This window comes from Pelophylax lessonae (assembly GCF_965119305.1).
Source record: "Pelophylax lessonae genome assembly, chromosome: 6".
In the NCBI taxonomy this organism is placed as follows: domain Eukaryota; kingdom Metazoa; phylum Chordata; class Amphibia; order Anura; family Ranidae; genus Pelophylax; species Pelophylax lessonae.
Window position 1 is genome coordinate 177,505,996 of NC_138773.1, and position 24,322 is coordinate 177,530,317.

The following is a 24,322-nucleotide window of genomic DNA, read 5'->3' on the forward strand; positions in this document are numbered from 1 at the left end:
TGCGACATTGCGGCGGACAGATCGGACCCTTGACTGACATTTTTGACACTTTTGGGGTTACCAGTGACATTTCTACAGTAATCAGTGCTATATATATGCACTGTTACTGTAAAAATACACTGGTAGTGAAGGGGTTAACTTTATTTCAGAGGGAGGGGCTGTGTGTGTCCCTAGGGGCGTGATTCTAACTGTGATTGGCTGGGGCTTCAGCTGTATGCAGACTGATCAACGGATCTACATAGTAGATCCAGATGATCAGCTCTCATACAGCGAGGAGAATGACAGGCAGCTTGTTTACACAAGCTGCCTGACATTCTCCCTCTCCCCCGCCGATCGCAGAGTGGCCGGCGGACATCGGGTCCGCCGGTCACACGCGCGGGGGGGTCCGTGACCACTCGGGAGCGGGAGCGCGCCTCCGGGGGCGCGCGCTCGCTCCCTAGACCCTTACAAGCTAGTGACGTAGCCCTACGTCACTTTGCCTGTGAGGGGCTGACCGCCGACGTAGATAGTCGTGCGGCGGTCGGCAAGTGGTTAAAGTAATTGCAAATGATCGCCTTGTAAAACAATCCATTGAGTTAAAAATTGAAATGAAAAGCAAAACATTTGTGTATAGATATAAACAAACCATTATAAATACCTTTTTTTCACTTTTTTATAAAGTGATCACATTCCCTCTGTTCTCAGCTGCATAAGAGCTGGGGGGGGGGGGAGAAGCAGCATCACACTGATCTTCCCAGTGAATGGCTATGCAAGGGGGGGGGGGTGTGTCAGAACAAGTCTGATCGTTGGACAGGAGCACACTGAGTTCCAGCTTAGCTAGAGAACAGACCACAGTGTGCTCTCATGCTTAGTATGGTCAGTTTTTATTAGGAAACCAGAGGGAGAGCATTACCAAGAGAACAGACACATCAGTTAGTCTCTGTAATCCCTTAGACCTTGTGATAATACCTACACTATAGCTTATTCCACAAGGTATACAGTACACATTTAGAGTTAAAACTATCTCAATAAAGTCCCAGTTAGTTAAAAGCCATAAGTTAATTGAACCAACATTAAAACAAGGTTGAGAATAGGCCACACTGGTCTCTGTGGATGATTCCATAATATGTGAACACTTTTGACCCTGAGCCAGTGGCATTATATACTGTGTCACATACCATAACCAGCTGAAGTTCGAAATCCCAAGGCTGAAAAGCCAGGATGCGAGCTGCACCCTCGCGGGTGGAGATGGTGTAACGGATTCTTCGGCTAACGGAATGCACCGCTGGGAGGTATACCCAAACCTGGGTAATCAGTGTTGGGGGGACACTATGTCCAGGCTCAGAAGCTGGAAGTGACGTCACAAGGCCGGGCCGGAAGGTCGGTCAGAGCCAAGGAGGAGACGCGGTTAGTAGTATCCTATGAAACGCACACCAGAGGGGCAGAGTGTCACCATGACAATGCATTTCATGTGCATGTGCTGTCTCAAGTCGACTTTCTCAAGCTATTTACCAGGATATTCAAACTCACAAAGCCACTAAAACCTTTGTTTTGTGTAGAGTGAAATATACCTGGTTGATCCTGCCTTTAGCTGTCCCTCTTATATTCTCTGTGTCCCCACTGCACGTTAAAATTGTGTAGAGCAGCTGCTGTCCTCTACAGAGTATGCTCAAACTCAGGTTCTCTTCTAAGCTCTTAATTTTCTCCTTTTTCTTATCTGTAAAACCCACATGACTATAGAGTCACACATGTGGGCATATGCACAGTGGTAAATGACAATCCCCTCCGTCTTCCTCCTCAATGTCCTCCTATTGCTAAACACTATGGGGATGGGATATAGCATGCTGATTGATTAACATTCACCAAGAAACTAACAAAAACACTTAGTTTTATATAAAATCAGTATTAAATATATCTAATGTAATTGCTAGTACATGTAAAAACAAAAAGAGCCTTTGACGCAGATGCCATCTAAACAAAATGAAAGCAAGTGTCAAACATCTTTCACTCCGCCTATTTCATATTAATGCACAAATAATACACATTTGATGTTTAATAAATATTTATTCAAAGCTGTAAATCAGTTATTTAATAGGTATACTCGAATTTGAATTTCTCTTCTGAAACGGTTTATTTTTTTAATCATGTGACTGACACAACACCAATCAGGGCTGTGCAGACACAGACGCATACTATAGAGAGCATTCATCAGCAGAGTAATAGAAGCTCCTCCCAAACATCTTTTCCTGCAGAAGAGGGGAAAAAGTGTAGTGACCACACAACAGGGCTGCAGGAATAAAGTATTTAGAGGATTAAAAGAAAATACAGTCTCATGATATATATATATGATTTATGTGACTGAATTATGGCAATTAACACTTCTCTGTTTAGTATAACTAAGTGAACAGGTGGTAATGGACAGCTCCTGAAACCTGGTCGGCACCTCAGGGCTGGAGAACAAGAGGGCAGATTTGTCAAATTAAAATGCACCGAAATGTCACATCACGCAAAATCCATCAAAGAAAAGAGAAAAACAGGTCAACGTTATCTGCAACAGGGGGAGAAGAGGAGATATTCGGGATGGACTGACAGTACAGGCGAGTGACACCTTTGGTTTAACTATGGTAGGGAAGAGATGTGGAAAGCAGCAGCAGGGGTGCAAGCATTGTGCTGGAAGGCAATGCATGTCAAAGCATGTGATAAGAAAAATGTCAACAAGCACCAAAACATGTCAACTCGTCACAATGCAGGTAAACATGGTATGTAATTTATAACAAGAGTTGACCTCTAAAGTGGTTGTAAACTCTTACATATACCCAGTGAATTCACTGGTCGCAGAGATGAACAAATTATGCTACATAACTTGCATCTCTTTATCTGCAGTCTTCTCTTCTCTACAATTCAAAGTCCAGAATTTATAAAGCTTGCCTAAGTGTCAGCAAAAAGGAGTGGAGAGCTGGAATTACACTCTGCAAAGCTCAGTGAGGAGAGCTCTGACAGCTGATTGGAGGAAAGGGACACATCCCCTTCACACAGTTCACCTTTTAGAACATGTTACATGTTCCACTCATATTTTAGGTTTTCCGGCAGCTGCAGCCTCTCCCTGGGACAGCACGCACGGGGGGGGGGGGGGGGGGGGGTTCCGATCTTCTCCCTGCACCTGCTGTCACTCTTTGAAAATTGTGCAGCCATGTGGAGCTCCGCTCACACAGCCACGTCATTCATTCAGTTTCCTGTGAATGCTCGAACTACAACTACCGTCAGCCGCTTGTAGTTCTAAATGGACTGCCAGGTCCCTGTGAAGCAGGCCCGTATGCAGGTACGCCATGTAAGCTGCAAAGCTTGTCTCCAGGAGTTTGGCAATGCACCCTTGATCCAGTGATCATGGGTGCAATGCTTTCAAGGCTCCAAAAGGGAAAAAAAAGTAAAGAAAGGCACATTTTTTTTCCTGCAAAAATATGTGCATTTATTATTTTTTCCCCAAAAGGTAAACTTATCCTTTACATTTTTTATTTTGATACTGCTTTAAATTGTATCTCTACTTCTGTGGTGAAAAAATAGCCATTTAAAAAAAAAATAGTATGCACAATTACTACACAAGTTATAGTGTAATTGAATGTTTTTTATTCTAGGTTTTTTTGTGGCTTCTTATCATCAGACACTCTGTATATCCTGCTGATAGACTGTCCTTCTGTCCTTCCTGCAGCAGCAAGAGTCTGTAACACTCCCCTTTGTAGTCTTTCAGACTCTGCAAATGATGTAACTTCCTTCACAGCTCTGATGGTGGGGGGGGGGGGGGGGAATTTAATACCTCCTGATTCAATCCTGCCCAGTCACACCTACGGGAAGAGTCCAAACCTCCCAAGGAAACCTCTGTAGCTGCTGATTTTTTATATAAGAATGCCTACATGTCCAGAAACACAACAATTTTAGCACCCTAGCCGATTTGTCAATCGGCTGTGGGTGCAGGCGCTGGCATCTGTAGTAAGGGAAATGGGAAGAAAAGCCTTGTTCCTAACTTCAGGTCCTTCACAGCCTGTTTCCTACTGCGCATGCGCAAGTCACGCTGCGCTTTCTGAATGGTCCAATCATCTTCTGAGACCTCCTTGTGTCCCAGAAGGCAGGGGGGGGGGCTGGGGTTAAGGGGCCGGAAATGACGTAGATCGCCACGTGGCAAACTTACAAGGAAATAGGAGTGGATACCTGTCAAAACCAGGTACCTGCTACCCCCAAAAAAGTACCAAAATGTGGCAGTGGAGGGGGAGAGGGTGCAAACAAGCAGAGCATCCCCTTTTGGGTGGAGCTTCGCTTTAAATATGCCGACCAGTGTGAACAGGGAGAATCCAACCCCCCAGACCATGCCCTCCCAGAGCCCTGCTTTCTGTGAAGTGATTAATTTACATATGAAGGAAACCCCTTCATAATAACCCTTCCTCTGTAATCTTGCAGTAAGCCAATATTCTTTGGCATGCTGCAAGACAGGAATGACACAGGAGGAGGTATGATACATTTACACCTTTAACCAGTGGCGGCTGGTGCATATGGGGCGCAGGGCCGTGCCCCCCCTATCCATGTGTCCGGGCCCCTAATCTACATGTGGGGCGCCGGACACATGGAGTTCAATGGGGCTTCTTTTTTTTTTTTTTTTTTAGCCATGTGATTAGAGCCAGAGGCTCTCACAGGCTAAAAAAAAAAAAAAAGGGTGGGCTTGGGGTGCAGAGCAGTGCGCACCGAGCCCACCCAGTTGTGTGACAATAGAGAATGAAAATTCGCTATTGTCACACGGATTCTCCTCCTGGCCAATCAGGAAGCGGGTTTTTAGACCCGTTTCCCGATTGGTCGAAAGGAGAAGCCATGCCATCGGGCATGGAGGAGGGAGGGAGGAGATGCAGAAGACAGGGGGAAGAAGTCGAAGCCGCCACCTGCTGTGGCATCCAAGCAGGGTGAGTGAGGGGGGGGCCTGTCCTGTCTCCTATCTCGCTGTGGTCTGGGGGGGGGGGGGGGGGGGGGGGAGTATGGTGTGCGGCATCTGGTGTGGCGCCCCCCCCCCCGCCCATGGAGCACCAACCACCACTGCCTTTAACCATTCACATGAAGGCCCAGAAACACCAACAGTAACCCTACAGCCCACCCACATCAACTCCCAAAACTGGTACAAGTGACTCCGATAGCCCACCCTGAAACTACAGAGGCTCAAAGAATCATGGGACATCTAAAATCAGGACTGGAAACCGAAGGGAACAGGAAGTGGGAGAACTTTAAAATTATATCACAGACACAGAAACCTGCTTTAAAAAGCTAAAGGGGGTAAGTTACACATAAACTGACAGTGTGAATGCGATTCATTTATATGCACAATGCATCTGTTGTTTTGAGGAGAAAAAGCCAGAGTTCTTCTTTAATTACTTCTAAAGAGATATTGATTCTGCAGCTTTCCTCGTTCCAACATTGCAAGCTCATTAGTTGATTAATAATGAAAAAGTCACTCCCATTTAGATTTACTTTGCACATTGACATAACCAAACTGCTTTTTCTTCAGAGCAAAAACAGGTAGGAATCTGCAACAAAGTTTGTTGAAATCCTTGCACTGTACATTAATCACCCAATGTGGAGTTACTCTTAGGCCCCTTTCACACATAGGTCCGTTTTTCATCCATCTGTTGACGGATGAAAAATGGATATCAATGCATCTCTATGTAAAAATGGATGAAAATGGATGATCATCCGTTAACATCCATTTATATCCGCTTATGTCAATGTCCGTTTTTTGGAACGGATGAATGCCCTATTTTTCATCCGTCAAAAAAAAACAGATCGAACGAAAAATGGACGTAAACGGACAAACTGTCAGTTTTTCATCCATTTTTGCATTGGTAGTGGATGTAAAAAAAAAAGAAAAACGGATGAAAACAGACGAAAACAGACGAAAACAGACACATTTTGACGTGACTGAACTGATGAACTGAACGGACCGTATGTGTGAAAGGGGCCTTAAAGCCCTTAACTGTCCATAAATGACCTACGTAGTTGCAGACTACGGAGGCCAAGATATATTTCCATAGATGTCAAACTATAAACAAAAAGTATGCTTAAAACTGGCTAAAAGTTCACTATTGTCCGATAACAGACTGTTTAAAGTGATTAGCCTATTTATTTATTTAAATAACAAACATGTTATACTTACCTTCTCTGTGCAGTTGGTTTTGCACAGCGTGGCCTGGATCCTCCTCTTCTCAGGTCCCACTTCTGTGATCCTGGCCCCTTCCTCCTGTTAAGTGCCCCCACAGCAAGCAGCTTGCTATGGGGGCACCCGAGCCAAGTCACAGCTCCCTGTGTCCATTCAGACACGGAGCCGCCTCTCTCTCCTGATTGGCTGACTGACTTTGACAGCAGCAGGAGCCAATCGTGCCATGCTGCTGTATCAGCCAATGAGGAGGGTAGTCCAGGGCAGCTGAGACACTTCTACAACATTGCTGGATAGAGATGGGCTCAGGTAAGTATTAGGGGGGCTGCTGCACATAGAAGTTTTTTTTTAATCCAAATTGCATAAAAAAAAAAAAAAACATTCTGCCTTTACAATCCCTTTAACTTGACAGTCAGGCCTCCTAAAAGCTGCTTGAAGCTGTCTGAAAGCTATGTAAATGCTTTGTAAAAATCTTTCTGGATAAAATAGAAACATAACATATCCCTAACAGGAAAAGCAACACTGTAGCAACTACTAGCTAAAAGTACACATTTCCTAAAAAAGAAAAAGAAAAAAAAAAAAAACTCTCCCCTTCTCCCAAGCTTACCAGCCTTCTGGTGGTGTTTACATCTTCATTGCAGATAGCTGCCAGGATGCCTGCTCAGTAACCTCTTATAGACTTGAATAGAACCACACTCTTAGGCTAAATTCACATGTAGGCGTTTTGGGGCATTTTTGGGGAGTTTTTCTGCTCTAGGGTCAGCTCAAAAAAAGCCCAACAAGACAAATCCTATTCATTTCAATGGCCCCTGTTCACATCTGAGCGTTGACGTTTTAAGCAAAACGTCCAACACTCAAAAAAGTACATGAGCTTCTTTTTGGGCAGATTACAGGCGTTTTTATTTTTTTCATTGGTTACTAGTCAGCCTGCACAAAAACGCCTATAAATAGCAACGCCAAAAGATGTGAACGTAGCCTTAGGCCTCATGCACACTGTATGCTCTTGACATGCTTTTCTCCTACAGGAGTTTAGTAGCAGCAAAAATCCAATAAAAAGCTGTGTTTTGCATTTGAGTTATTGACAGTTTGCATTAATTCCAGATGCGGGAACGCATGCTTTCTATTGGCCAGAATTCCACCCATTAAAATGCATTAACGTGGGAACACGCATCGAGTTAGCATGCATTAACACACGTTAAAAGGAGCTACTTCCCAGCATTGGTGTCGGGGAGTGCCATAGTAATCCCCAGCATTGGTGTCGGGGAGTGCCATAGTAATCCCATGCATTGGTGTCGGGGAGTGCCAAAGTAATCCCACGCATTGGTGTCGAGGAGTGCCATAGTAATCCCACGCATTGGTGTCGGGGAGTGCCATAGTAATCCCACGCATTGGTGTCGGGGAGTGCCATAGTAATCCCAAGCATTGGTGTCGGGGAGTGCCATAGTAATCCCACGCATTGGTGTCGGGGAGTGCCATAGTAATCCCATGCATTGGTGTCGGGGAGTGCCATAGTAATCCCACGCATTGGTGTCGGGGAGTGCCATAGTAATCCCCAGCATTGGTGTCGGGGAGTGCCATAGTAATCCCCAGCATTGGTGTCGGGGAGTGCCATAGTAATCCCCAGCATTGGTGTTGAGGAGTGCCATAGTAATCACCAGCATTGGTGTTGGGGAGTGCCATAGTAATCCCACGCATTGGTGTCGGGAAGTGCCATAGTAATCCCCAGCATTGGTGTCAGGGAATGCAATAGTAATCCCCAGCATTGGTGTTGGGGAGTGCCATAGTAATCACCAGCATTGGTGTTGGGGAGTGCCATAGTAATCCCACGCATTGGTGTCGGGAAGTGCCATAGTAATCCCCAGCATTGGTGTCAGGGAATGCAATAGTAATCCCCAGCATTGGTGTCAAAACATAGCAAACAGGTAGGCTTTTTACTTCAGAAGAGACATGCAGGGCTTGTTCACATCAGAACGTGGTGCAGAAAACCTGCGTTTTGTGCACATCTCCTGCACCACGTTCACAACGCATTGCAGTTGCAATCTTAAGCAGGTGTCAATATTAAGTTAACGACACCCCAAATGCAGGTTGCAAATGCAGTGCGTTTACCCACACCAGATTGCATGGTACTACTATTCTGTTTCAATTTCCAAATGTAGTACATGCACTACTTTTGATGCGGTGCAATTTCAGGCTATTCAAAAGAATGGGCTGAAATCAAACCGCACAGCGTGTTCCTGTGCAATTCTCGGTGTGAACCAGGGGATTGGATGGAAGACTAACGTGATTCCGATATTAAAAAAGGGGCAGAGGCATATCCCGGGAAATTATAGGCCTGTCAGTTTGACATCAATAATATGTAAACTTCTGGAGGGGATGATAAGGGACTATATCGTAGAGTATGCTAAAGACAAACAACATCATCAGCAGTAATCAACACGGGTTTACAAATGGGCGTTCTTGTCAAACCAATCTCTTAGCATTCTACGAGGAAGTGAGCTGTGAGCTAGATAGGGGCAGACCAGTGGATGTGGTGTACTTGGATTTCGCTAAGGCGTTTGATACAGTTCCCCATAAGCGCTTAATTTATAAAATAAGATCTGCAGGTATCGACTGCAAGGTTTGCTCTTGGATACGGAACTGGCTAAAAGGCCGTGTCCAAAGGGTGGTAATAAACATCGCATACTCAGACTGGTCTGAGGTTGTAAGCGGGGTGCCCCAGGGCTCAGTCCTGGGACCAACCTTGTTCAATTTATTCATAAACAGCATTGAGGACGGGATCAGTAGTTTGATATCAGTTTTTGCAGATGACACAAAATTGGGCAGGGCAATAACTGCACAGCATGAAGCAGATATCCTACAGAATGACCTGGACAAAATTACGGAATGGGCAACGACATGGCAAATGAGGTTTAACATGGAGAAGTGTAAGGTTTTGCACTTGGGGACTAAAAACATAAAAACACAATACACGTTAGGAGGGGAACCCTTGGGGGAATCAAAAATGGAGAAGGATCTGGGAGTCTTGGTTGATGATAGATTAGGCAATAGCATGCAATGTCAAGCGGCAGCTGCCAAAGCCAGCAGAATATTAGCATGCATAAAGAAAGGGATGTATTCCAGAGATAAGTCTATAATCCTTCCACTTTATAAAACTCTGGTCTGACCGCATCTGGAGTATTCTGTCCAGTTCTGGTCACCAGTCCTCAGGAAGGATGTGTTGGAGCTGGAGAGAGTCCAGAGAAGGGCAACTAAACTGATTAGGGGATTGGAGGACCTTAACTATGAAGAGCGGCTGCAATCGCTCGATTTATTCTCCCTGGAGAAGAGACGCCTGAGGGGGGACATGATAGCAATTTATAAATATCTTAATGGGGATCTCAGCTTAGAAAAAAAGCTGTTCATTCGAAGGAATTGCATGAGGACAAGAGGGCATACAATGCGATCAGAGGAGAAGCGTTTTAACCTCAGGCAACGAGGAGGGTTCTTTACTGTTAGGGCTACAAGATTGTGGAATTCTCAAGATTGTGGAATTCTCTACCACAAGAGGTGGTTTCTGCGGGTAGTATGGTGGCTTTCAAAAGACTCTTAGACTTACATCTCAAGGATCAGAACATTCAGGGGTATGCGAGATGATTACAGCCACACACACCTACACAGTTTGAACTGGATGGACTATTGTCTTTATTCAACCTCACCTACTATGTAACCAGCCCGCAATGTTCATTTGCACAGATGTCATTATTCTTTTGTTGTGTGAATTGTTTGAGCACTTATGAGGTGTTAACACTTTAAGCACTGTGCTATATGAGGTTTCAGTAGGCTTCATGAGTTTCGCAAATTATATTTACCTGCCTAGTCACAATTCTCTGCGGAATGTACAATAAACTGTGCATGTGCAGCTCAGCTACTTCGGTACACTGCCAGGGTGACTGCTCTCCCAAGCATGTGTAAGAGTACATCATTCTGTGCAAGCCAATCGAAACGGATGAAGGCTGTCACCTGAAAGAACCTGGGAAGAAGATGCAAATGCTGTGAGGGAGTTTGCAGGGGTTGACCAAATTAACCAATTACTGCAAAATCACATACCTGTACATCATTTTGGAGGAAGTGGTTGTGTCGGGTGATGCCTGCAGCTAGAGGAGCAAGGGAGCGGGTGGGTTGGGGCCAAGCCATCCTTTCTGTGTCAATAGATGTAGGCCGGGGGCGGCTCAGGAGCAAGCCCGCACTAGTGCCCACATAGGAAGCGGCTTCCTATTGGGGAACTAGCAAAGAGGAGGAGCGCCAGTGGCAGAAGAGGTGAAACGGCGTTCCTTTGTGCAAAACCATAGCACAGAGCATGTAAGCATGTTTATTATTTTAACCCCTTTTAAGGGGTTAAGAATGCCGAGAGGCAGGGCGGGGCTTATGGTCACGTGACCATCGTGATTAGCTGTCACGGCCGAAACATGATCAGAAATCTGTTAGTCGCCAGTAACTGTCCCAGGACCGTATGCTCTTGGCACAGCTCTATCGGCGCTATTGCACGCAAATATGCGGTCGCTCGGCGCCAAGGCCCACCCGAGGAAAGGCTGCATATTTGCCTAGGGGTTAAATTAAAAAACGTTATTACCTTAGGTGCCTTTATTTCCTCTTTATCCACTTGCCAACCGCACACTGTAGCTTTACTGCTACAGAGTGGGCCGGCTGCGCAGAATAACAAATATTTACTTGATTCTGCTTTTCCGGGTAGGGGGCTTGCCGGCTGTGCCATTATTAGTCTTAGCACAAGCCGATCAGCGAGTGCCGGACAACGGATGACCGCTAGCACTCGCTGATCAGTAAGGATGAAGACAGGACAGAGCTCTGTTTATGTAAACATTACAGAGCTCTGTCCTGTCAGCGGGGATGTGCTGCTTTTTGTTTCCCTGCAAAACAGGGAATAAAAACCATCACAACTCTTATTGAAAGCACATCAGAGTACACTCAAACAGTGGTTAGGCACACATTTAACCCTATAACAGGGTATACATTATACGTTTTTTTTTCGGTTCTGGTTGCAGCCGCTGTACTAAATATAAGTAATACACCGATCTCCCCCGCTGAGCTGTTGTGTTCTGACAGGGGGATGGCCCCACACCAGACTACTCCAATCAGCATTCTCAGCCACCAGGAGCTGGTTGGCTGCTGGTTTTCCAGGATGCTCACTTGACAGAACCTGGCCGGTTCTGTCTGACTGTTTTTTTCATTGAACATTTTCAATGTTGCCTTGCATTCGGCCCTTGTGATCGCCCCTGATGTTAACCCCTTCCCAGCCTGTTAGCTTGGAGAAGGGGGGGGACAAGGGAGTGCCTTACCTGTGTGTTTCTATTGATGCACACAGTGTAGGAAGACAACTCCATTTTCTGCAAGCAAGGGTGGCTCCTTAGGATGCTGCAAGAGAAAGGAGCCCTCCTCTGAAACAGGAAAGCAGGGGAAACAGTCATGAAAAAAAAAAAATACAGGGAAGGATTAAAATAAATAAAGAAGCCACGTGAAAGTGCTTAGAAAAAACTGAGGGTTTCATAGGACTTTAAAATAAACCTAAAGCTTGTCTGTTAAGGATTCCAGCACTCTGTCCTCTATGACTGCTGACAGAAGAACATCCCTGTGGAAATGCCAGTCTCACCACTATGCATTGTTATAATAGACAGCATGAGACCTGCTCTACTACTTTCCTCTAAGGTGGGAATGAAGAAGTGAGAAGACGAGCACCGCTCACCTCTGATGAGCTGTCAGACATGCTGTATGAGGAAGGTCCACGGTCTGTATATACACGGCACGTCTATATCTCTGCCTTCATAAACCCCAACACAGCTACATGCCCATAGATGCCAAGCTTCACAGAGCTAAAGGACCTTTGCCGACGTCACGATCACATGACCGGCATCTGGAGTGGGAGGGATTAAGCAGGGAGCTGGTGCACGAGGGAGTAGGGAAGGGAAGCTCGTCCAAATGCCTGTGCTGTATGAAATTATATCATTCCCGTAAACCTATCAGCCGTTATCAGTGTCATTATTTATCTTCACTTAGTGATTTGGGGAAAACAAGATTTCCATCATAGAAATGCGTTATTGATTCTTCGGGATGCATACTGATAATTGCACACCTCATTGGTATGGCAGTCCAGACACAGCAAGCATTTTTATATGGGAAAAAAAACCATAGTAAACACAACAAGCTGACATTATTGGACACTCGAAGCTTAACCACTATAGCCCTGAAAGGATTTGCCCCCTTCCTGACCAGGTCCTATTTTGTGATTCAGCACTGCGTTACTTTAACGGACAATTGCACGGTCGTGCGATGCTGTACCAAAACAAAATTTACGTCCCTTTTTTCCCCACAAATAGAGGCATTTGATCACCTGTGCGATTTTTATTTCTTGCGCTATAAACAAAAAATTTGAAAAAAGAAAAAAAAAACAATATTTTTCACATTCTGCTATCTGACATTCTCACAAAAAAAAAAATTAAAAATCAAAAATTTTCAACATTTTAGGCCAATTTGTTTTCCGCTACATATTTTTGGTAAAAAAAATTGCAATAAGCGCATTTTGATTGGTTTGCGCAAAAGCTATTGCGTCTACAAACTACGGGAAAGATTTATGGAATTTTTATTGTTTTTTTTTTACTAGTAATGGCAGCGATCTGCGATTTTTTGCGGGACTGCGACGTTGTGGCGGACAGATCGGATCCCTAACTGACATTTTTGACACTTTTGGGGGAACCAGTGACATTACTACAGTAATCAGTGCTAAAAATATGCACTGTTACTGTAATAATGACACTGGCAGGGAAGGGGTTAATACTGGGGGTGATCAAGGGGTAAATTGCATGCCTAATGCTTACTGACTTGTGTGGGGGAGGGGGGGGGGGTTTCTGTGACAGGCACAGAGATTGCAGTTTCAGCTGTTCTCATCTGTCCCTGCCTGTCAGAAGATCCACCTGCTTTGTTTACATAAGCAGGCGGGTCTTCTCTCTGTTTACCGGACAATCGTGACAGGAAAGCGGAAATCGCCGCCTCTCCTCCCGCAGCCCGGCTCCCGCTGTGTCTAAACACAGCGGGAGCGCGTCTCTGGCGGCGCAAGTGCGCCACCAAAACCGCTTTCCCTCCAGTCACACAGTACTACGTGACTGGACCCAGGGGAGCCGCACTGTCGCTTTAATACTACTGTGGGCGGTCGGCAAGTGGTTAAAGTGATTGTTAGTGCAAGTTCACACTAGTGATCGACCGATATCGGTTTTTCGTTGCCAATACCGATATTTTGGCCAATGCATATCGGTATCAGCTGATATTTTTGTACATTTAAAAAAAAAAAACATTTTTTTTTTTTGACAGGTACTTTTGTGGAGGGATCTGGGGGTCTAAAAAAGCCCAAACCAAGTTTGGCTGTTTTGAATGCTGTCATTTTTTTTAATCTGGCGCTAGACATTACCCGGAAGTCATGTCACTCATGACATCACTACCGGGTTTTTGCATGGAGACCCGATCAGAGCCAAATGCGGCTGTTATTGGGTCTTCGGCGGCCGTGAAGGCTGGTTGCCCGGGTCTCCCGGTGGGATGGGAGACCCGGGAAAGCCACGGAAGGCGGCGAGAGGGGCGGACGTCCCCTCCAGCTCCTTGTAATGACAGCTGAGCGGCTTCTCAGCCGCATCGGTTGTCATTACAAGACAGCTGACCATCAGCTATGGATGCCGGTACCGGGGTGATGCCTCTAGCTGCAGGCACTTCCCCAAAATTTCGGTAACCTCCAACCTCTGATATATCAGGGAAAAGTGCATATCGGCCCTCGATATATCGGCTTTGCCGATAATCGGTCGATCCCTAGTTCACACTATAGCGATGTCATACGTCGCTTGTGATTCGCACCGCACTGCTATGCAAATCATGACTGCTGATAAGCCTAGGCCCATTCTGACCAGTTTTTACAAACACAAGACCTTGCCCTCCAGAAAAGATGCAGAGACTTGTTTAAGTTGGAATTAGGCGTTTCTACGAGACATCCTCCCAATTCTCCTGGATTTTACAGATGAGTGACCTCAACTTCATGATGGAACCCCACCTAGACATATAGAGAGGCGCCTCCCATCTGTCCTATGCCTGCCTCAGGGGACTGAAGTCCGAACTGGCTCTCCACCACTTGACTGACCCATGGCGGCTACTGCATCCGCAAGACCGTGATTACACCTATTTTTCTCAGGTCAATTAGACCTACTCCCGCCTGGACTATCTTTTGCTCCCGCATAGGGACCTCCACCGGGTAGTGTCTGCCCAGATCGACCCGGTCTACCTATCTGATCACGCTCCGATACATATAACTATCCACTTGGACCTGTCTCATCCTAGCCCCCCTTCTTGGCGCCTCAATGAATCTCTACTGCAATCGGCGGATACTTGTGCCGCCCTACGGTCAGCGCTCTCTGATTTCCTTGCCACCAATACTGGCTCCGTGGATAACCCCTTGGTGGTATGGGAGTCGCACAAGACAGTGGCTAGGGGGACACTCATACGGGTGGGGGCCTATCTGAAACGAGAGCGTCCCGAACTTACGGATGACCTGTTCTCTCGCATGCGGGCGCTGGAGTGTTCCCACAAAGCTTCCATGGCTCACTCTACACACCAGGAACTAGCGAAGGTGCGGGAGGAGCTCCGCTCCCACTTATTCCATGAAACAAAACACAAATTGGCCTTGGCTCACAGATCTCTATTCGAGTTTCTCAAACAAACCCGGCACAATGTTGGCTCGAGCGCTTAGGGGCCCCAGCCCCAGGACCTTCATCTCCTCCCTCGTTTCGGCGGGTGGTGTGAGGCTGACCTCCTCACAGGACATGGCTGCAGAATTCTGTAGCTTCTTCCAGCGACTTTATGGTATGGGGGTGGATATGGATGCAGAGGCTCCCTCCCCGACCGCTATCGCTATTCATTCCTATATCTCGGAGTCGGGCATGCTGTCCTTGCCTCCGGAGATATCAGAGGAACTGGAAGCCCCCATCACAGTAGAGGACTTGGACTTTGCGCTGGCGCCAATCTAAACGTGGAAAGGCATCGGGGCCGGATGGCTTCACTCCGCCTTATTACAAGACCTTCCATGACGTTCTCTTCCCCCACCTGCTGGCTGCTCTTAATGCAGGTAAAGACAGCCACTCCTTCCCGACTGACTCGCTGCGGGCTCACATCTCCCTGATCCCCAAGGAGGGTAAGGACCTGTCCCAATGCTGTAACTATCATCCTATAGAACTTCTCAATGCGGACCTGAAATTGTTCGCGAAAATCTTGGCCAACAGGCTTATACATCATATCCCGTCTTTGGTCCACACTGACCAAGCGGGCTTTGTCCCTCTCAGGGAGCCGCGGGATAACACCATCCGGGTCCTCAATTTGATTTATGCTGCCAGGTCTACCAAAACCCCCCTTCTCCTGCTATCCACGGATGCTGAGAAGGTTTTTGATAGGGTCAACTGGCAATTTATCCAGGCAGTCTTGGCCCATATTGGCCTCGGGCCCTCCATGATGTCTTGGATCTTGTCCCTCTATTCACGCCCCTCAGCGGTGATTAGGGTCAATGACATCTGTTCTGACTTCTTCCCCATCACCAATGGGACTCGTCAGGGGTGCCCTCTTTCACCCCTAATCTTTATCCTTACCCTGGAACCATTTCTCTGCATGATCAGGAGCAAGTCGGAAATCGCGGGATATCACAAACCCTCCGGGACTCATAAGGTTGCAGCGTTTGCCGACGACCTGATCTTTTTTCTCACCAACCCCCGCACATCGCTCTCAGCATTGATCCGGGCCATTCATCGTTATGGTGACCTCTCCTACTTCCGCATCAACTTTACTAAGTCCTTTGCCCTACCTATTGCCATCCTGGCGGCTGTTGTGGAGAGCTTGCGTTTCGTTGGATCCTTCAGCTGGGCCACTGACTCTATCAGGTACCTTGGCGTCAACATCACGCCTTACCCTGCGGCTCTCTACGAGGCTAATTTCACTCCTCTCCTCGCTCAAATTAAAGCTGACCTGGCACATTGGCACTCTCTCACCCTGACTTGGTTAGGCAGATGCAGTGCCCTTAAAATGACAACTCTGCCACGAGTCCTCTACCTACTGTAGGCCTTTCCGGTGCGCTTCCCTGCTTGCTTCTTCCGTCGAGTGGATGCTCTGTTCTGGGAATTTGTCTGGTCCCACCGCCATGGAATTGGAGGAGTCGAGTGGTACTGCTAAGAGTTGGCTGTGGATCTCTGCGCCTCTCCCAAGGGAGTTGCGGGGGCATCCCACTTTAGGATGTACGCTCGCTGTTGTCAGAGATAGGTTCCTGCACACTGCGGCCTCTCCGCTCCCCTCGCTGATGATGCCCGTGTTGGGCAACCCAGATTTCCCTCCCTGGAGGATGGTGGTGGGTTCCGTGGCTTGACTGCTGTCAGGGAAGAACTTGATAAAGAATGGCAAAGTTTCCAATTTCCAAAATGGCCGCGCAGGACTGTCAGGAAATGACATATATGCTACTTCCAAAACAGCTATGTGGGACGTCCTAATTAGGGCCAATTATCAACACCCACTTCCTATATAAACTCAGCACTGGCTGCCATTCATTGCTGGATTATCTTCAGCTAGTACCTGTTTGCCTTGTGCCTTGAAACGCCTGCTTGATTGACTACCTGTTACCGACCCGGCTATCCTTGACCTGCTCTGGCTTTCTCCTTCTCTGAACCCGGCTTGCCTTACGGACTTCTCCCTGCCTGCTCCTGATTGACTACCCGTGTTTGACCCTCGGCCTGGCTTCTGACCTTGATTTGCACTAACCTGCCTGCACTTCCAGTGATCCAAGTGACTGTCTTTCCTACTGCGGATCCGAGTCCTGACACAGCTTCACCTGCAGGCAACCCGTGCACCTTTGGGCACAGCACCCTCTGTCACCATCTCCAGGGGTGCTCTGCACTCAGCCGCAAGGGGAGCCCTCTCGTCACCTCAGCCTCCAACCAGGTTCGTGACAGCATAATCCAGCCACTATGTCTGAGGCTGAAAGAGGTGCTTCCCCGCTAGAGGCTCTGTGCCAGCAGGTTGCCGGCCTTACCCAAGCAGTGAAGAATTTGCAAGACGGATACTTTCAATTAGAGGGTCGCCTACAGAACCTTGCAGTATCTGCTACACCAAGCGTCCAGAATCCACCTGCTGCACCCTCTGCTTCAGCTGCTTCAGCCCAAGAACACCCCTCCTCGGTGGCCATGCCAGTTCCAGAACCCAGAGTTCCAGTCCCCGAATGCTTCTCGGGGGATCGACGGAAGTTTAGGGCATTCCAGAACGCCTGCCAGTTATATTTTGCCCTCCAGCCCAGGACTTTCTCCCTTGAGTCCGTGAAGGTGGGGTTTATCATATCTCTACTCTCAGAAGACCCCCAGTCTTGGGCTCACCATTTATTAGAGCAGAAAAGCCCGGTGCTTAACTCAGTCTCCACGTTCCTGGATGCCATGGCACAATTATATGACGACCCTCAACGTGTGACGACTGCAGAAACTGCCCTTCATAGCCTCCAACAGGGGCGACGCCCAGTGGAGGACTATACTGTGGACTTCCGCAAGTGGTCGGCAGATACCGGCTGGAATGAGGCAGCCCTCAAATACCAGTATAGGCTTGGTCTATCTGAAGTCCTTAAGGACGAATTAGCCAGAGTTGATGCCCCGGCCACCCTGGAGGATCTTATTAAGCTGGCCATTCAGCTTGATCGCCGCCTGCGGGAGCGAAGGTCTGAAAAGACTGGTACGTACCGGCCTTCCTGGATGCTCCCCAGGGTTCCACCCTCACCCGCACCTGTGCTTAAATCTCCACCTGCTCCTGCTGCTGAAGGAGAACCGATGCAGATTGGACTAGTACGGAGTACCCTATCCCCTGCTGAGAAATTACGGCGACGACAGGCCAATCTCTGCCTGTACTGCGGAGGTTCTGGACATTTCCTAAGCAACTGTCCCGTAAGACCTAGTAAGTGCCTTCCTCCATGTCCTGTCTACTTCCAGGTCTCTGGATCCCCTCCTGCTCACCTTGTCTTACCCATCTCATTGCAGGTGGCGGAAGGAGAGATCCCGCTCCAGGCAATCCTTGACTCCGGAGCATGCAGCTGCTTCATGGACATCACCTTGGCAAAGAGATTACAAATACCGCTTAGGAATAAGAAGCAGAGACTTGAAGTCCATCTAGCTGATGGGACTATTCCCAGATCCGGACCCGTGACACAGGAGACTATCCCCATCCTAACCTGGACGAACTCTGGTCATCAGGAATTTCTCTGCTTTGACGTTTTGTGTTCCCCTATGTTCCCTATTATTCTCGGAATTCCTTGGCTCCGGGCGCACAATCCTCAAATTGATTGGCCATCGGGGAGAATCTCCTTCAACTCTGAATACTGCCAGCAGCACTGCTTTGTCCCCGAAATCGGCAAGCCTCCCGTTTGTCTGTCTGTTCAACCCATCACTAGTACTAGCCAAGTAGTACCGCCAGCCTATCATTCCTACCTGGATGTTTTTGACAAGAAAAAGGCTGATGCCTTACCACCTCATCGGCCTTATGATTGCCCTATTGAGCTACTTCCAGGTGCGGAGATTCCGTTTGGGCGAATTTTTCCTCTCTCTGAAGTTGAATTGGAGGCTCTACGCCTTTATATCAATGAAAATCTCGAGAAAGGATTCATTCGCCCCTCCTCCTCTCCGGCTGGCGCCGGCATCTTCTTCGTCCAGAAAAAAGACCACTCACTGAGACCTTGTGTGGATTATCGGGAACTTAATAAAATTACAATTAAAAATCGTTACCCACTCCCTCTTGTCCCTGAACTCTTCCAAAGATTCCGTTCTGCCCGAATCTTTACCAAGCTAGATTTACGCAGTGCTTACAACTTGGTCCGCATTCGCGAGGGAGACGAGTGGAAGACAGCTTTCAGGACCTGCTTCGGGCACTTTGAATATCTAGTCATGCCCTTTGGACTATGTAATGCTCCAGCCACCTTCCAACACTTAGTAAATGACATTTTTCGAGAGTTCCTAGATCACTTTGTAATAGTGTATCTAGATGATATTCTCATCTTCTCTGCCTCCCTGGATCTTCATCGGGTGCATGTAAAAAAGGTCTTGGCCACATTAAGACTACATGGACTGTATGCAAAGGCAGAGAAGTGCGAGTTTGAAAAACTGTCCATTCAGTTTCTGGGACTGATCATCTCCACAGAAGGGATCTCCATGGACCCACAGAAGGTGGCTGCTATTATCAATTGGCCAGCTCCCACTGACAAGAAAGGCATCCAGAGGTTTGTCGGGTTTGCTAACTTTTACAGACGCTTTATCAAGAACTTTTCTACAATCATTTCTCCCATTACCCAGTTAACCCGCCAGCAGGTCCGGTTCCAATGGTCTCAGGAAGCCCAGTTAGCCTTTGATCAGCTTAAGATCCTTTTTACATCTGCTCCAGTACTGCAACACCCAGATCCAGCTTTGCCCTTTGTTCTTGAGGTAGATGCCTCTGAAGTTGCCACAGGAGCCATTCTGTCTCAACGCCAGGGGCCCAAGGCCCTGCTTCACCCCGTCACTTTCTTCTCCAGGAAGATGACTCCACCAGAGAAGAATTATGATGTGGGTGACCGGGAGCTACTAGCCATCAAGTCGGCACTGGAGGAATGGAGATACTTACTGGAAGGCGCTACACACCCCATTATGATCTTTACAGATCACAAGAACCTAGAGTACCTCAGGACCGCCAAGCGACTCAGACCACGGCAAGCCCGATGGGCCTTATTCTTCTCCAGGTTCAACTTCCACCTTACATATCGCCCAGGATCCAAAAATGGGAAAGCTGATGCTCTTTCCCGCATGTTCCCAGAGACCCCGGAAACACCTACTCCCAGCACAATCCTGTCACCACACAACTTTTTGCTGCTTTCAACCAATCTAAACACAATGATCAAGCAAGCCTCTGCCCGGTACCCAGAAGCCGAAACCTTGGCATTACAAAGAGACCGAAATCTCTTATGGCATAATGACAAAATTTTCATCCCTCCTGAAGTAAGACCCCAAGTCCTGAAGGCTTGTCATGATCACCTCCTTACCGGCCACTTTGGCGTCAGGAAAACGTGTGATCTTGTTCAAAGATCCTTCTGGTGGCCCAATCTCAGACAGGATTGTAAAGATTATGTGGACTCCTGCGTAACTTGTCTCCGCAGTAAAGGTCACAATACCAAGACTTGGGGCTTGCTGAGACCTCTCCCTGTTCCGGAACAGCCATGGAGGATGATATCAATGGATTTTATTGTGGACTTACCCCCTTCAGACGGATTCACCACCATCTTGGTAGTAGTCGACAGACTGTCCAAGATGGCTCACTTCCTGCCTATGATAGGCACCCCCTCAGCTATGGATACGACACATATATTCATTAAAGAAATTGTCCGACTACATGGACTACCAAGTAGTATTGTGTCCGACAGAGGGGTGCAGTTCACTTCCAGGTTCTGGAAATCATTGTGCAGGACTCTACAAATCCAAGTCTGTTTGTCGTCTGCATACCATCCACAAAGTAACGGACAAACAGAGAGGACCAATCAAACGTTGGAGCAATACCTGAGATGTTTCTCTACCTTTACCCAGGACAACTGGGCATCTCTTCTTCCATGTGCCGAATTTGCATATAATAATTCGGTGCACGCCTCCACGAATCAATCCCCATTTTGGGCAAATTATGGGTTCCATCCCTCCTTTTTGCCGGATGTCATCCCGGAGGCTTCAGTACCAGCAGTCCAGGATAGGGTGGCCTCTATACAGTCCAACTACCAGACCCTTAAAGAAGCAATACTGAAGGCTCAAGAGGATTATAAGAAGCACTTTGACAAAAAGAAGAAGGGAAATCCTATGTTTAAGGTTGGAGACAAAGTTTGGCTTTCCACAGCAAACATCAAACTCACTTGTCCCTCACGGAAATTGGGTCCTAAGTTTATTGGACCTTTTGAAATCAAAAGGGAAGTTAACCCCGTGGCATTTGAATTAAACCTTCCCAACTCCTATAAGATACACCCAGTCTTCCACGTCTCTCTACTTAAATCAGCAGTGACTAGTTCATTTCCTAACAGGGAGGAGCCACCTCCACCTCCGGTTACGGTTGGGGAGGACACAGAATTTGAAGTAGAGGCCATTATAGATGGTCGAAGAAGAGGAAGACAAGTGCAGTATCTCGTTAAGTGGAAGGGGTTCCCACCTGAAGAGAACTCATGGGAACCAGCAAGTAATGTTCATGCCCCTAGACTCCTTCGGGAGTTCTTTGGCAGATTTCCAGAGAAACAGGCACGTTTGGGCATCCGGAGGCTGCCCCTCGGGGGGGGGCACTGTCAGGGAAGAACTTGATAAAGAATGGCAAAGTTTCCAATTTCCAAAATGGCCGCGCAGGACTGTCAGGAAATGACATATATGCTAATTCCAAAACAGCTATGTGGGACGTCCTAATTAGGGCCAATTATCAACACCCACTTCCTATATAAACTCAGCACTGGCTGCCATTCATTGCTGGATTATCTTCAGCTAGTACCTGTTTGCCTTGTGCCTTGAAACGCCTGCTTGATTGACTACCTGTTACCGACCCGGCTATCCTTGACCTGCTCTGGCTTTCTCCTTCTCTGAACCCGGCTTGCCTTACGGACTTCTCCCTGCCTGCTCCTGATTGACTACCCGTGTTTGACCCTCGGCCTGGCTTCTGACCTTGATTTGCACTAACCTGCCTGCACTTCCAGTGATCCAAGTGACTGTCTTTCCTACTGCGGATCCGAGTCCTGACACAGCTTCACCTGCAGGCAACCCGTGCACCTTTGGGCACAGCACCCTCTGTCACCATCTCCAGGGGTGCTCTGCACTCAGCCGCAAGGGGAGCCCTCTCGTCACCTCAGCCTCCAACCAGGTTCGTGACAACTGCCGTGGGCTGTGTCCACCTTGTTGAATTTTAGGGGAGTGACGGAGGCCTCTCCACGGGGGCGTTGTTGGGGACCGTGGACCCTCCATTGGACTTTTGGGGGGTCTCCAGCTTCAGTATTTCCTCCGGTGGCCCCTCCACTATCTCTCGACCACTGACCGACCTGGAGCGGATCTGCCACAGCAGGGAACCGATGCGACACACCCTTTCTGTCGCTTATGTGGCGCTGGACAGTCCCCCCCATTGACTCCCCCCCCATTTCTTGCCCACTGGGAATCTGACCTCCGTACCACTTTCACGAAAACCCAAAGAGATAAGATCCTTCTCTGCACATAAATCATCTATCGCCACTAAGATCCAGGAAACGGGATACAAGGTCCTCACACGCTGGTATAGGGTGCCATCTTTTTTGGATTGTTGTTTCCCGCAGGTATCGGATAAATGCTGGCGCTGTACTGACGCCACGGGGACAATGTTCCATATTTTTTGGGAATGCCCGCTGGTGAAACCGTTTTGGCAAGCGGTAGCCGGCGTTATCAAATAACTTACTACTGTGGACGTGGCGGATGATCCTGCAGCATGTTTGCTGCACCTCACCCGGCGGCCAGTTAAAAAATACAAGTCCTCTCTGACTATTCAGCTTTTAAATGCTGCCAAAGCCTGCATCCCCCTTTGCTGGAGATCGCCTGATGCACCCACGAGGTCTTCATGGTTTTCTAAGGTGAAGAAGCTTTGGGACATGGAAGACTTGTTGGCTACTCTGTATAATCAGGAACAGGCTTTTCGGGACAAATGGGGACCGTGGGACTGCTTCACGTGTACAGACGCCTACCTGCGAGAACTATCTGTCTCCGGCTAGGGCTCGGTGGGTATGGGCCCGGGGACCCAGGTCTCGCCAGTCCCTTCAGCTTCCTCCCTGCTTCCTTCCTCCTTTCTTCCTTCCCTCTTGTGCTTTTCTCCTCTTTACCCTGTGGTTCCTGCCACCTTCCCCCTACTCTCCCATCTGTATGTATCCGCACTTTTTCCCCAAGTCTGGGGTCTTCTGTAGCTTATATCTCAACTGCTTGTTCATTCCCTGACTGACTCCATGGTTAGGAGTCGTAGTTTCTTGCTCCTGTTCTGTACAGGAGCCCGTCCGTCGGTACTACCTTGGTACCTGACACTCACAAGTTTTGTATAACTGAGGTTGTTTACTTGTCCCTCAATCCGCCAATCCTTGTTTCATTTGATATGTCAGTTACTATGCACATCCAGGAGGGGTTTGACCCCACCTTTCTGGTCCAGTTGACCATGTTCATTGTACAGCTACTGTAACCTTTGATGAAACGATGTTTATGATGCTGTTGTCAGATTGCACTGTTTCATTTTTACCTGATGTGCCTTAACTCTGTTTGTATTGCAACCTTTTCTTAAATAAAGAAATAAATAAGTTGGAATTAGGGCAAAGCCACAGCTTTATTGAACTTATCAACTGTAAGGCCCCTTTCACACGGGCGATCCGATCCACCTGTCAATTTTTCAGGCGGACCTGATCGGATGCTCCATGCATCCCTATTTGGCAGCGGGTGTCAGCGGAGTCATCTCTGCTGACACCCGATGCTATCCGATCCTGTCCTTGAAATCCGGACGCATGGAAACCCTATTTTCCATCCGTCTGGAGGATCAGATCAGATGAGAATGGACAGGTGGTCCGTTCTCATCCGATCTCCCCATAACAATATTAAATTACCACAAAACGATGCCAGTCACGGTCTATACTGTGAGCATCATAACAAACACAGATAGTCTAATAGGCCTGTCTCCACCATCAGTGCGAGACAGGCATTAAACTGATCCCTGACTTAAACTTGAGGGCATGGCCCGTAAAGGAATATTCATCGCTGGCAAGGTAAAACCGCCAACAAAGCTGTGACAAATTTGCAACAGGCGGACAGGTGGGCAACTCTTGTGACGTCAGAATCTCCTCAGAGTGGTGGGACGTGCCCTTGCTTAGCCCCTTTTCTAGAGTTTAGCCTCCACCCCATCACCTTGTGTCTTAGTTGCCAAGCCCGTCGAATCCACCAAATCTCCCCATTTATCACAACGCCCACATAGCTGCCAAGCTTCCAGCAGTCAAGGCTCCCTTTCCCTAGATGATGGAGTCAAAGGGCCCTCACATGCGATGTCTGTGTGATGCTAATTCAGCCATACAGATTGTATGGCTGAATTTGC

General features: G+C 47.8%; 1 protein-coding gene across 1 annotated transcript in view; it reads right to left on the reverse strand.

Annotated features, from left to right (window-relative positions):
* FBXL18 (F-box and leucine rich repeat protein 18) overlaps window positions 1-12,035 on the reverse strand; it is a 181,571-nt gene extending 169,536 nt beyond the window's left edge. The window contains exon 1 of the mRNA XM_082261931.1: window positions 11,901-12,035. Within this exon, the coding sequence (XP_082118057.1) occupies window positions 11,901-11,921 (21 nt within the window). The 5' untranslated portion in view covers window positions 11,922-12,035. The remainder of the gene's footprint in view (window positions 1-11,900) is intronic.
* Window positions 12,036-24,322: the final 12,287 nt, after the last annotated feature.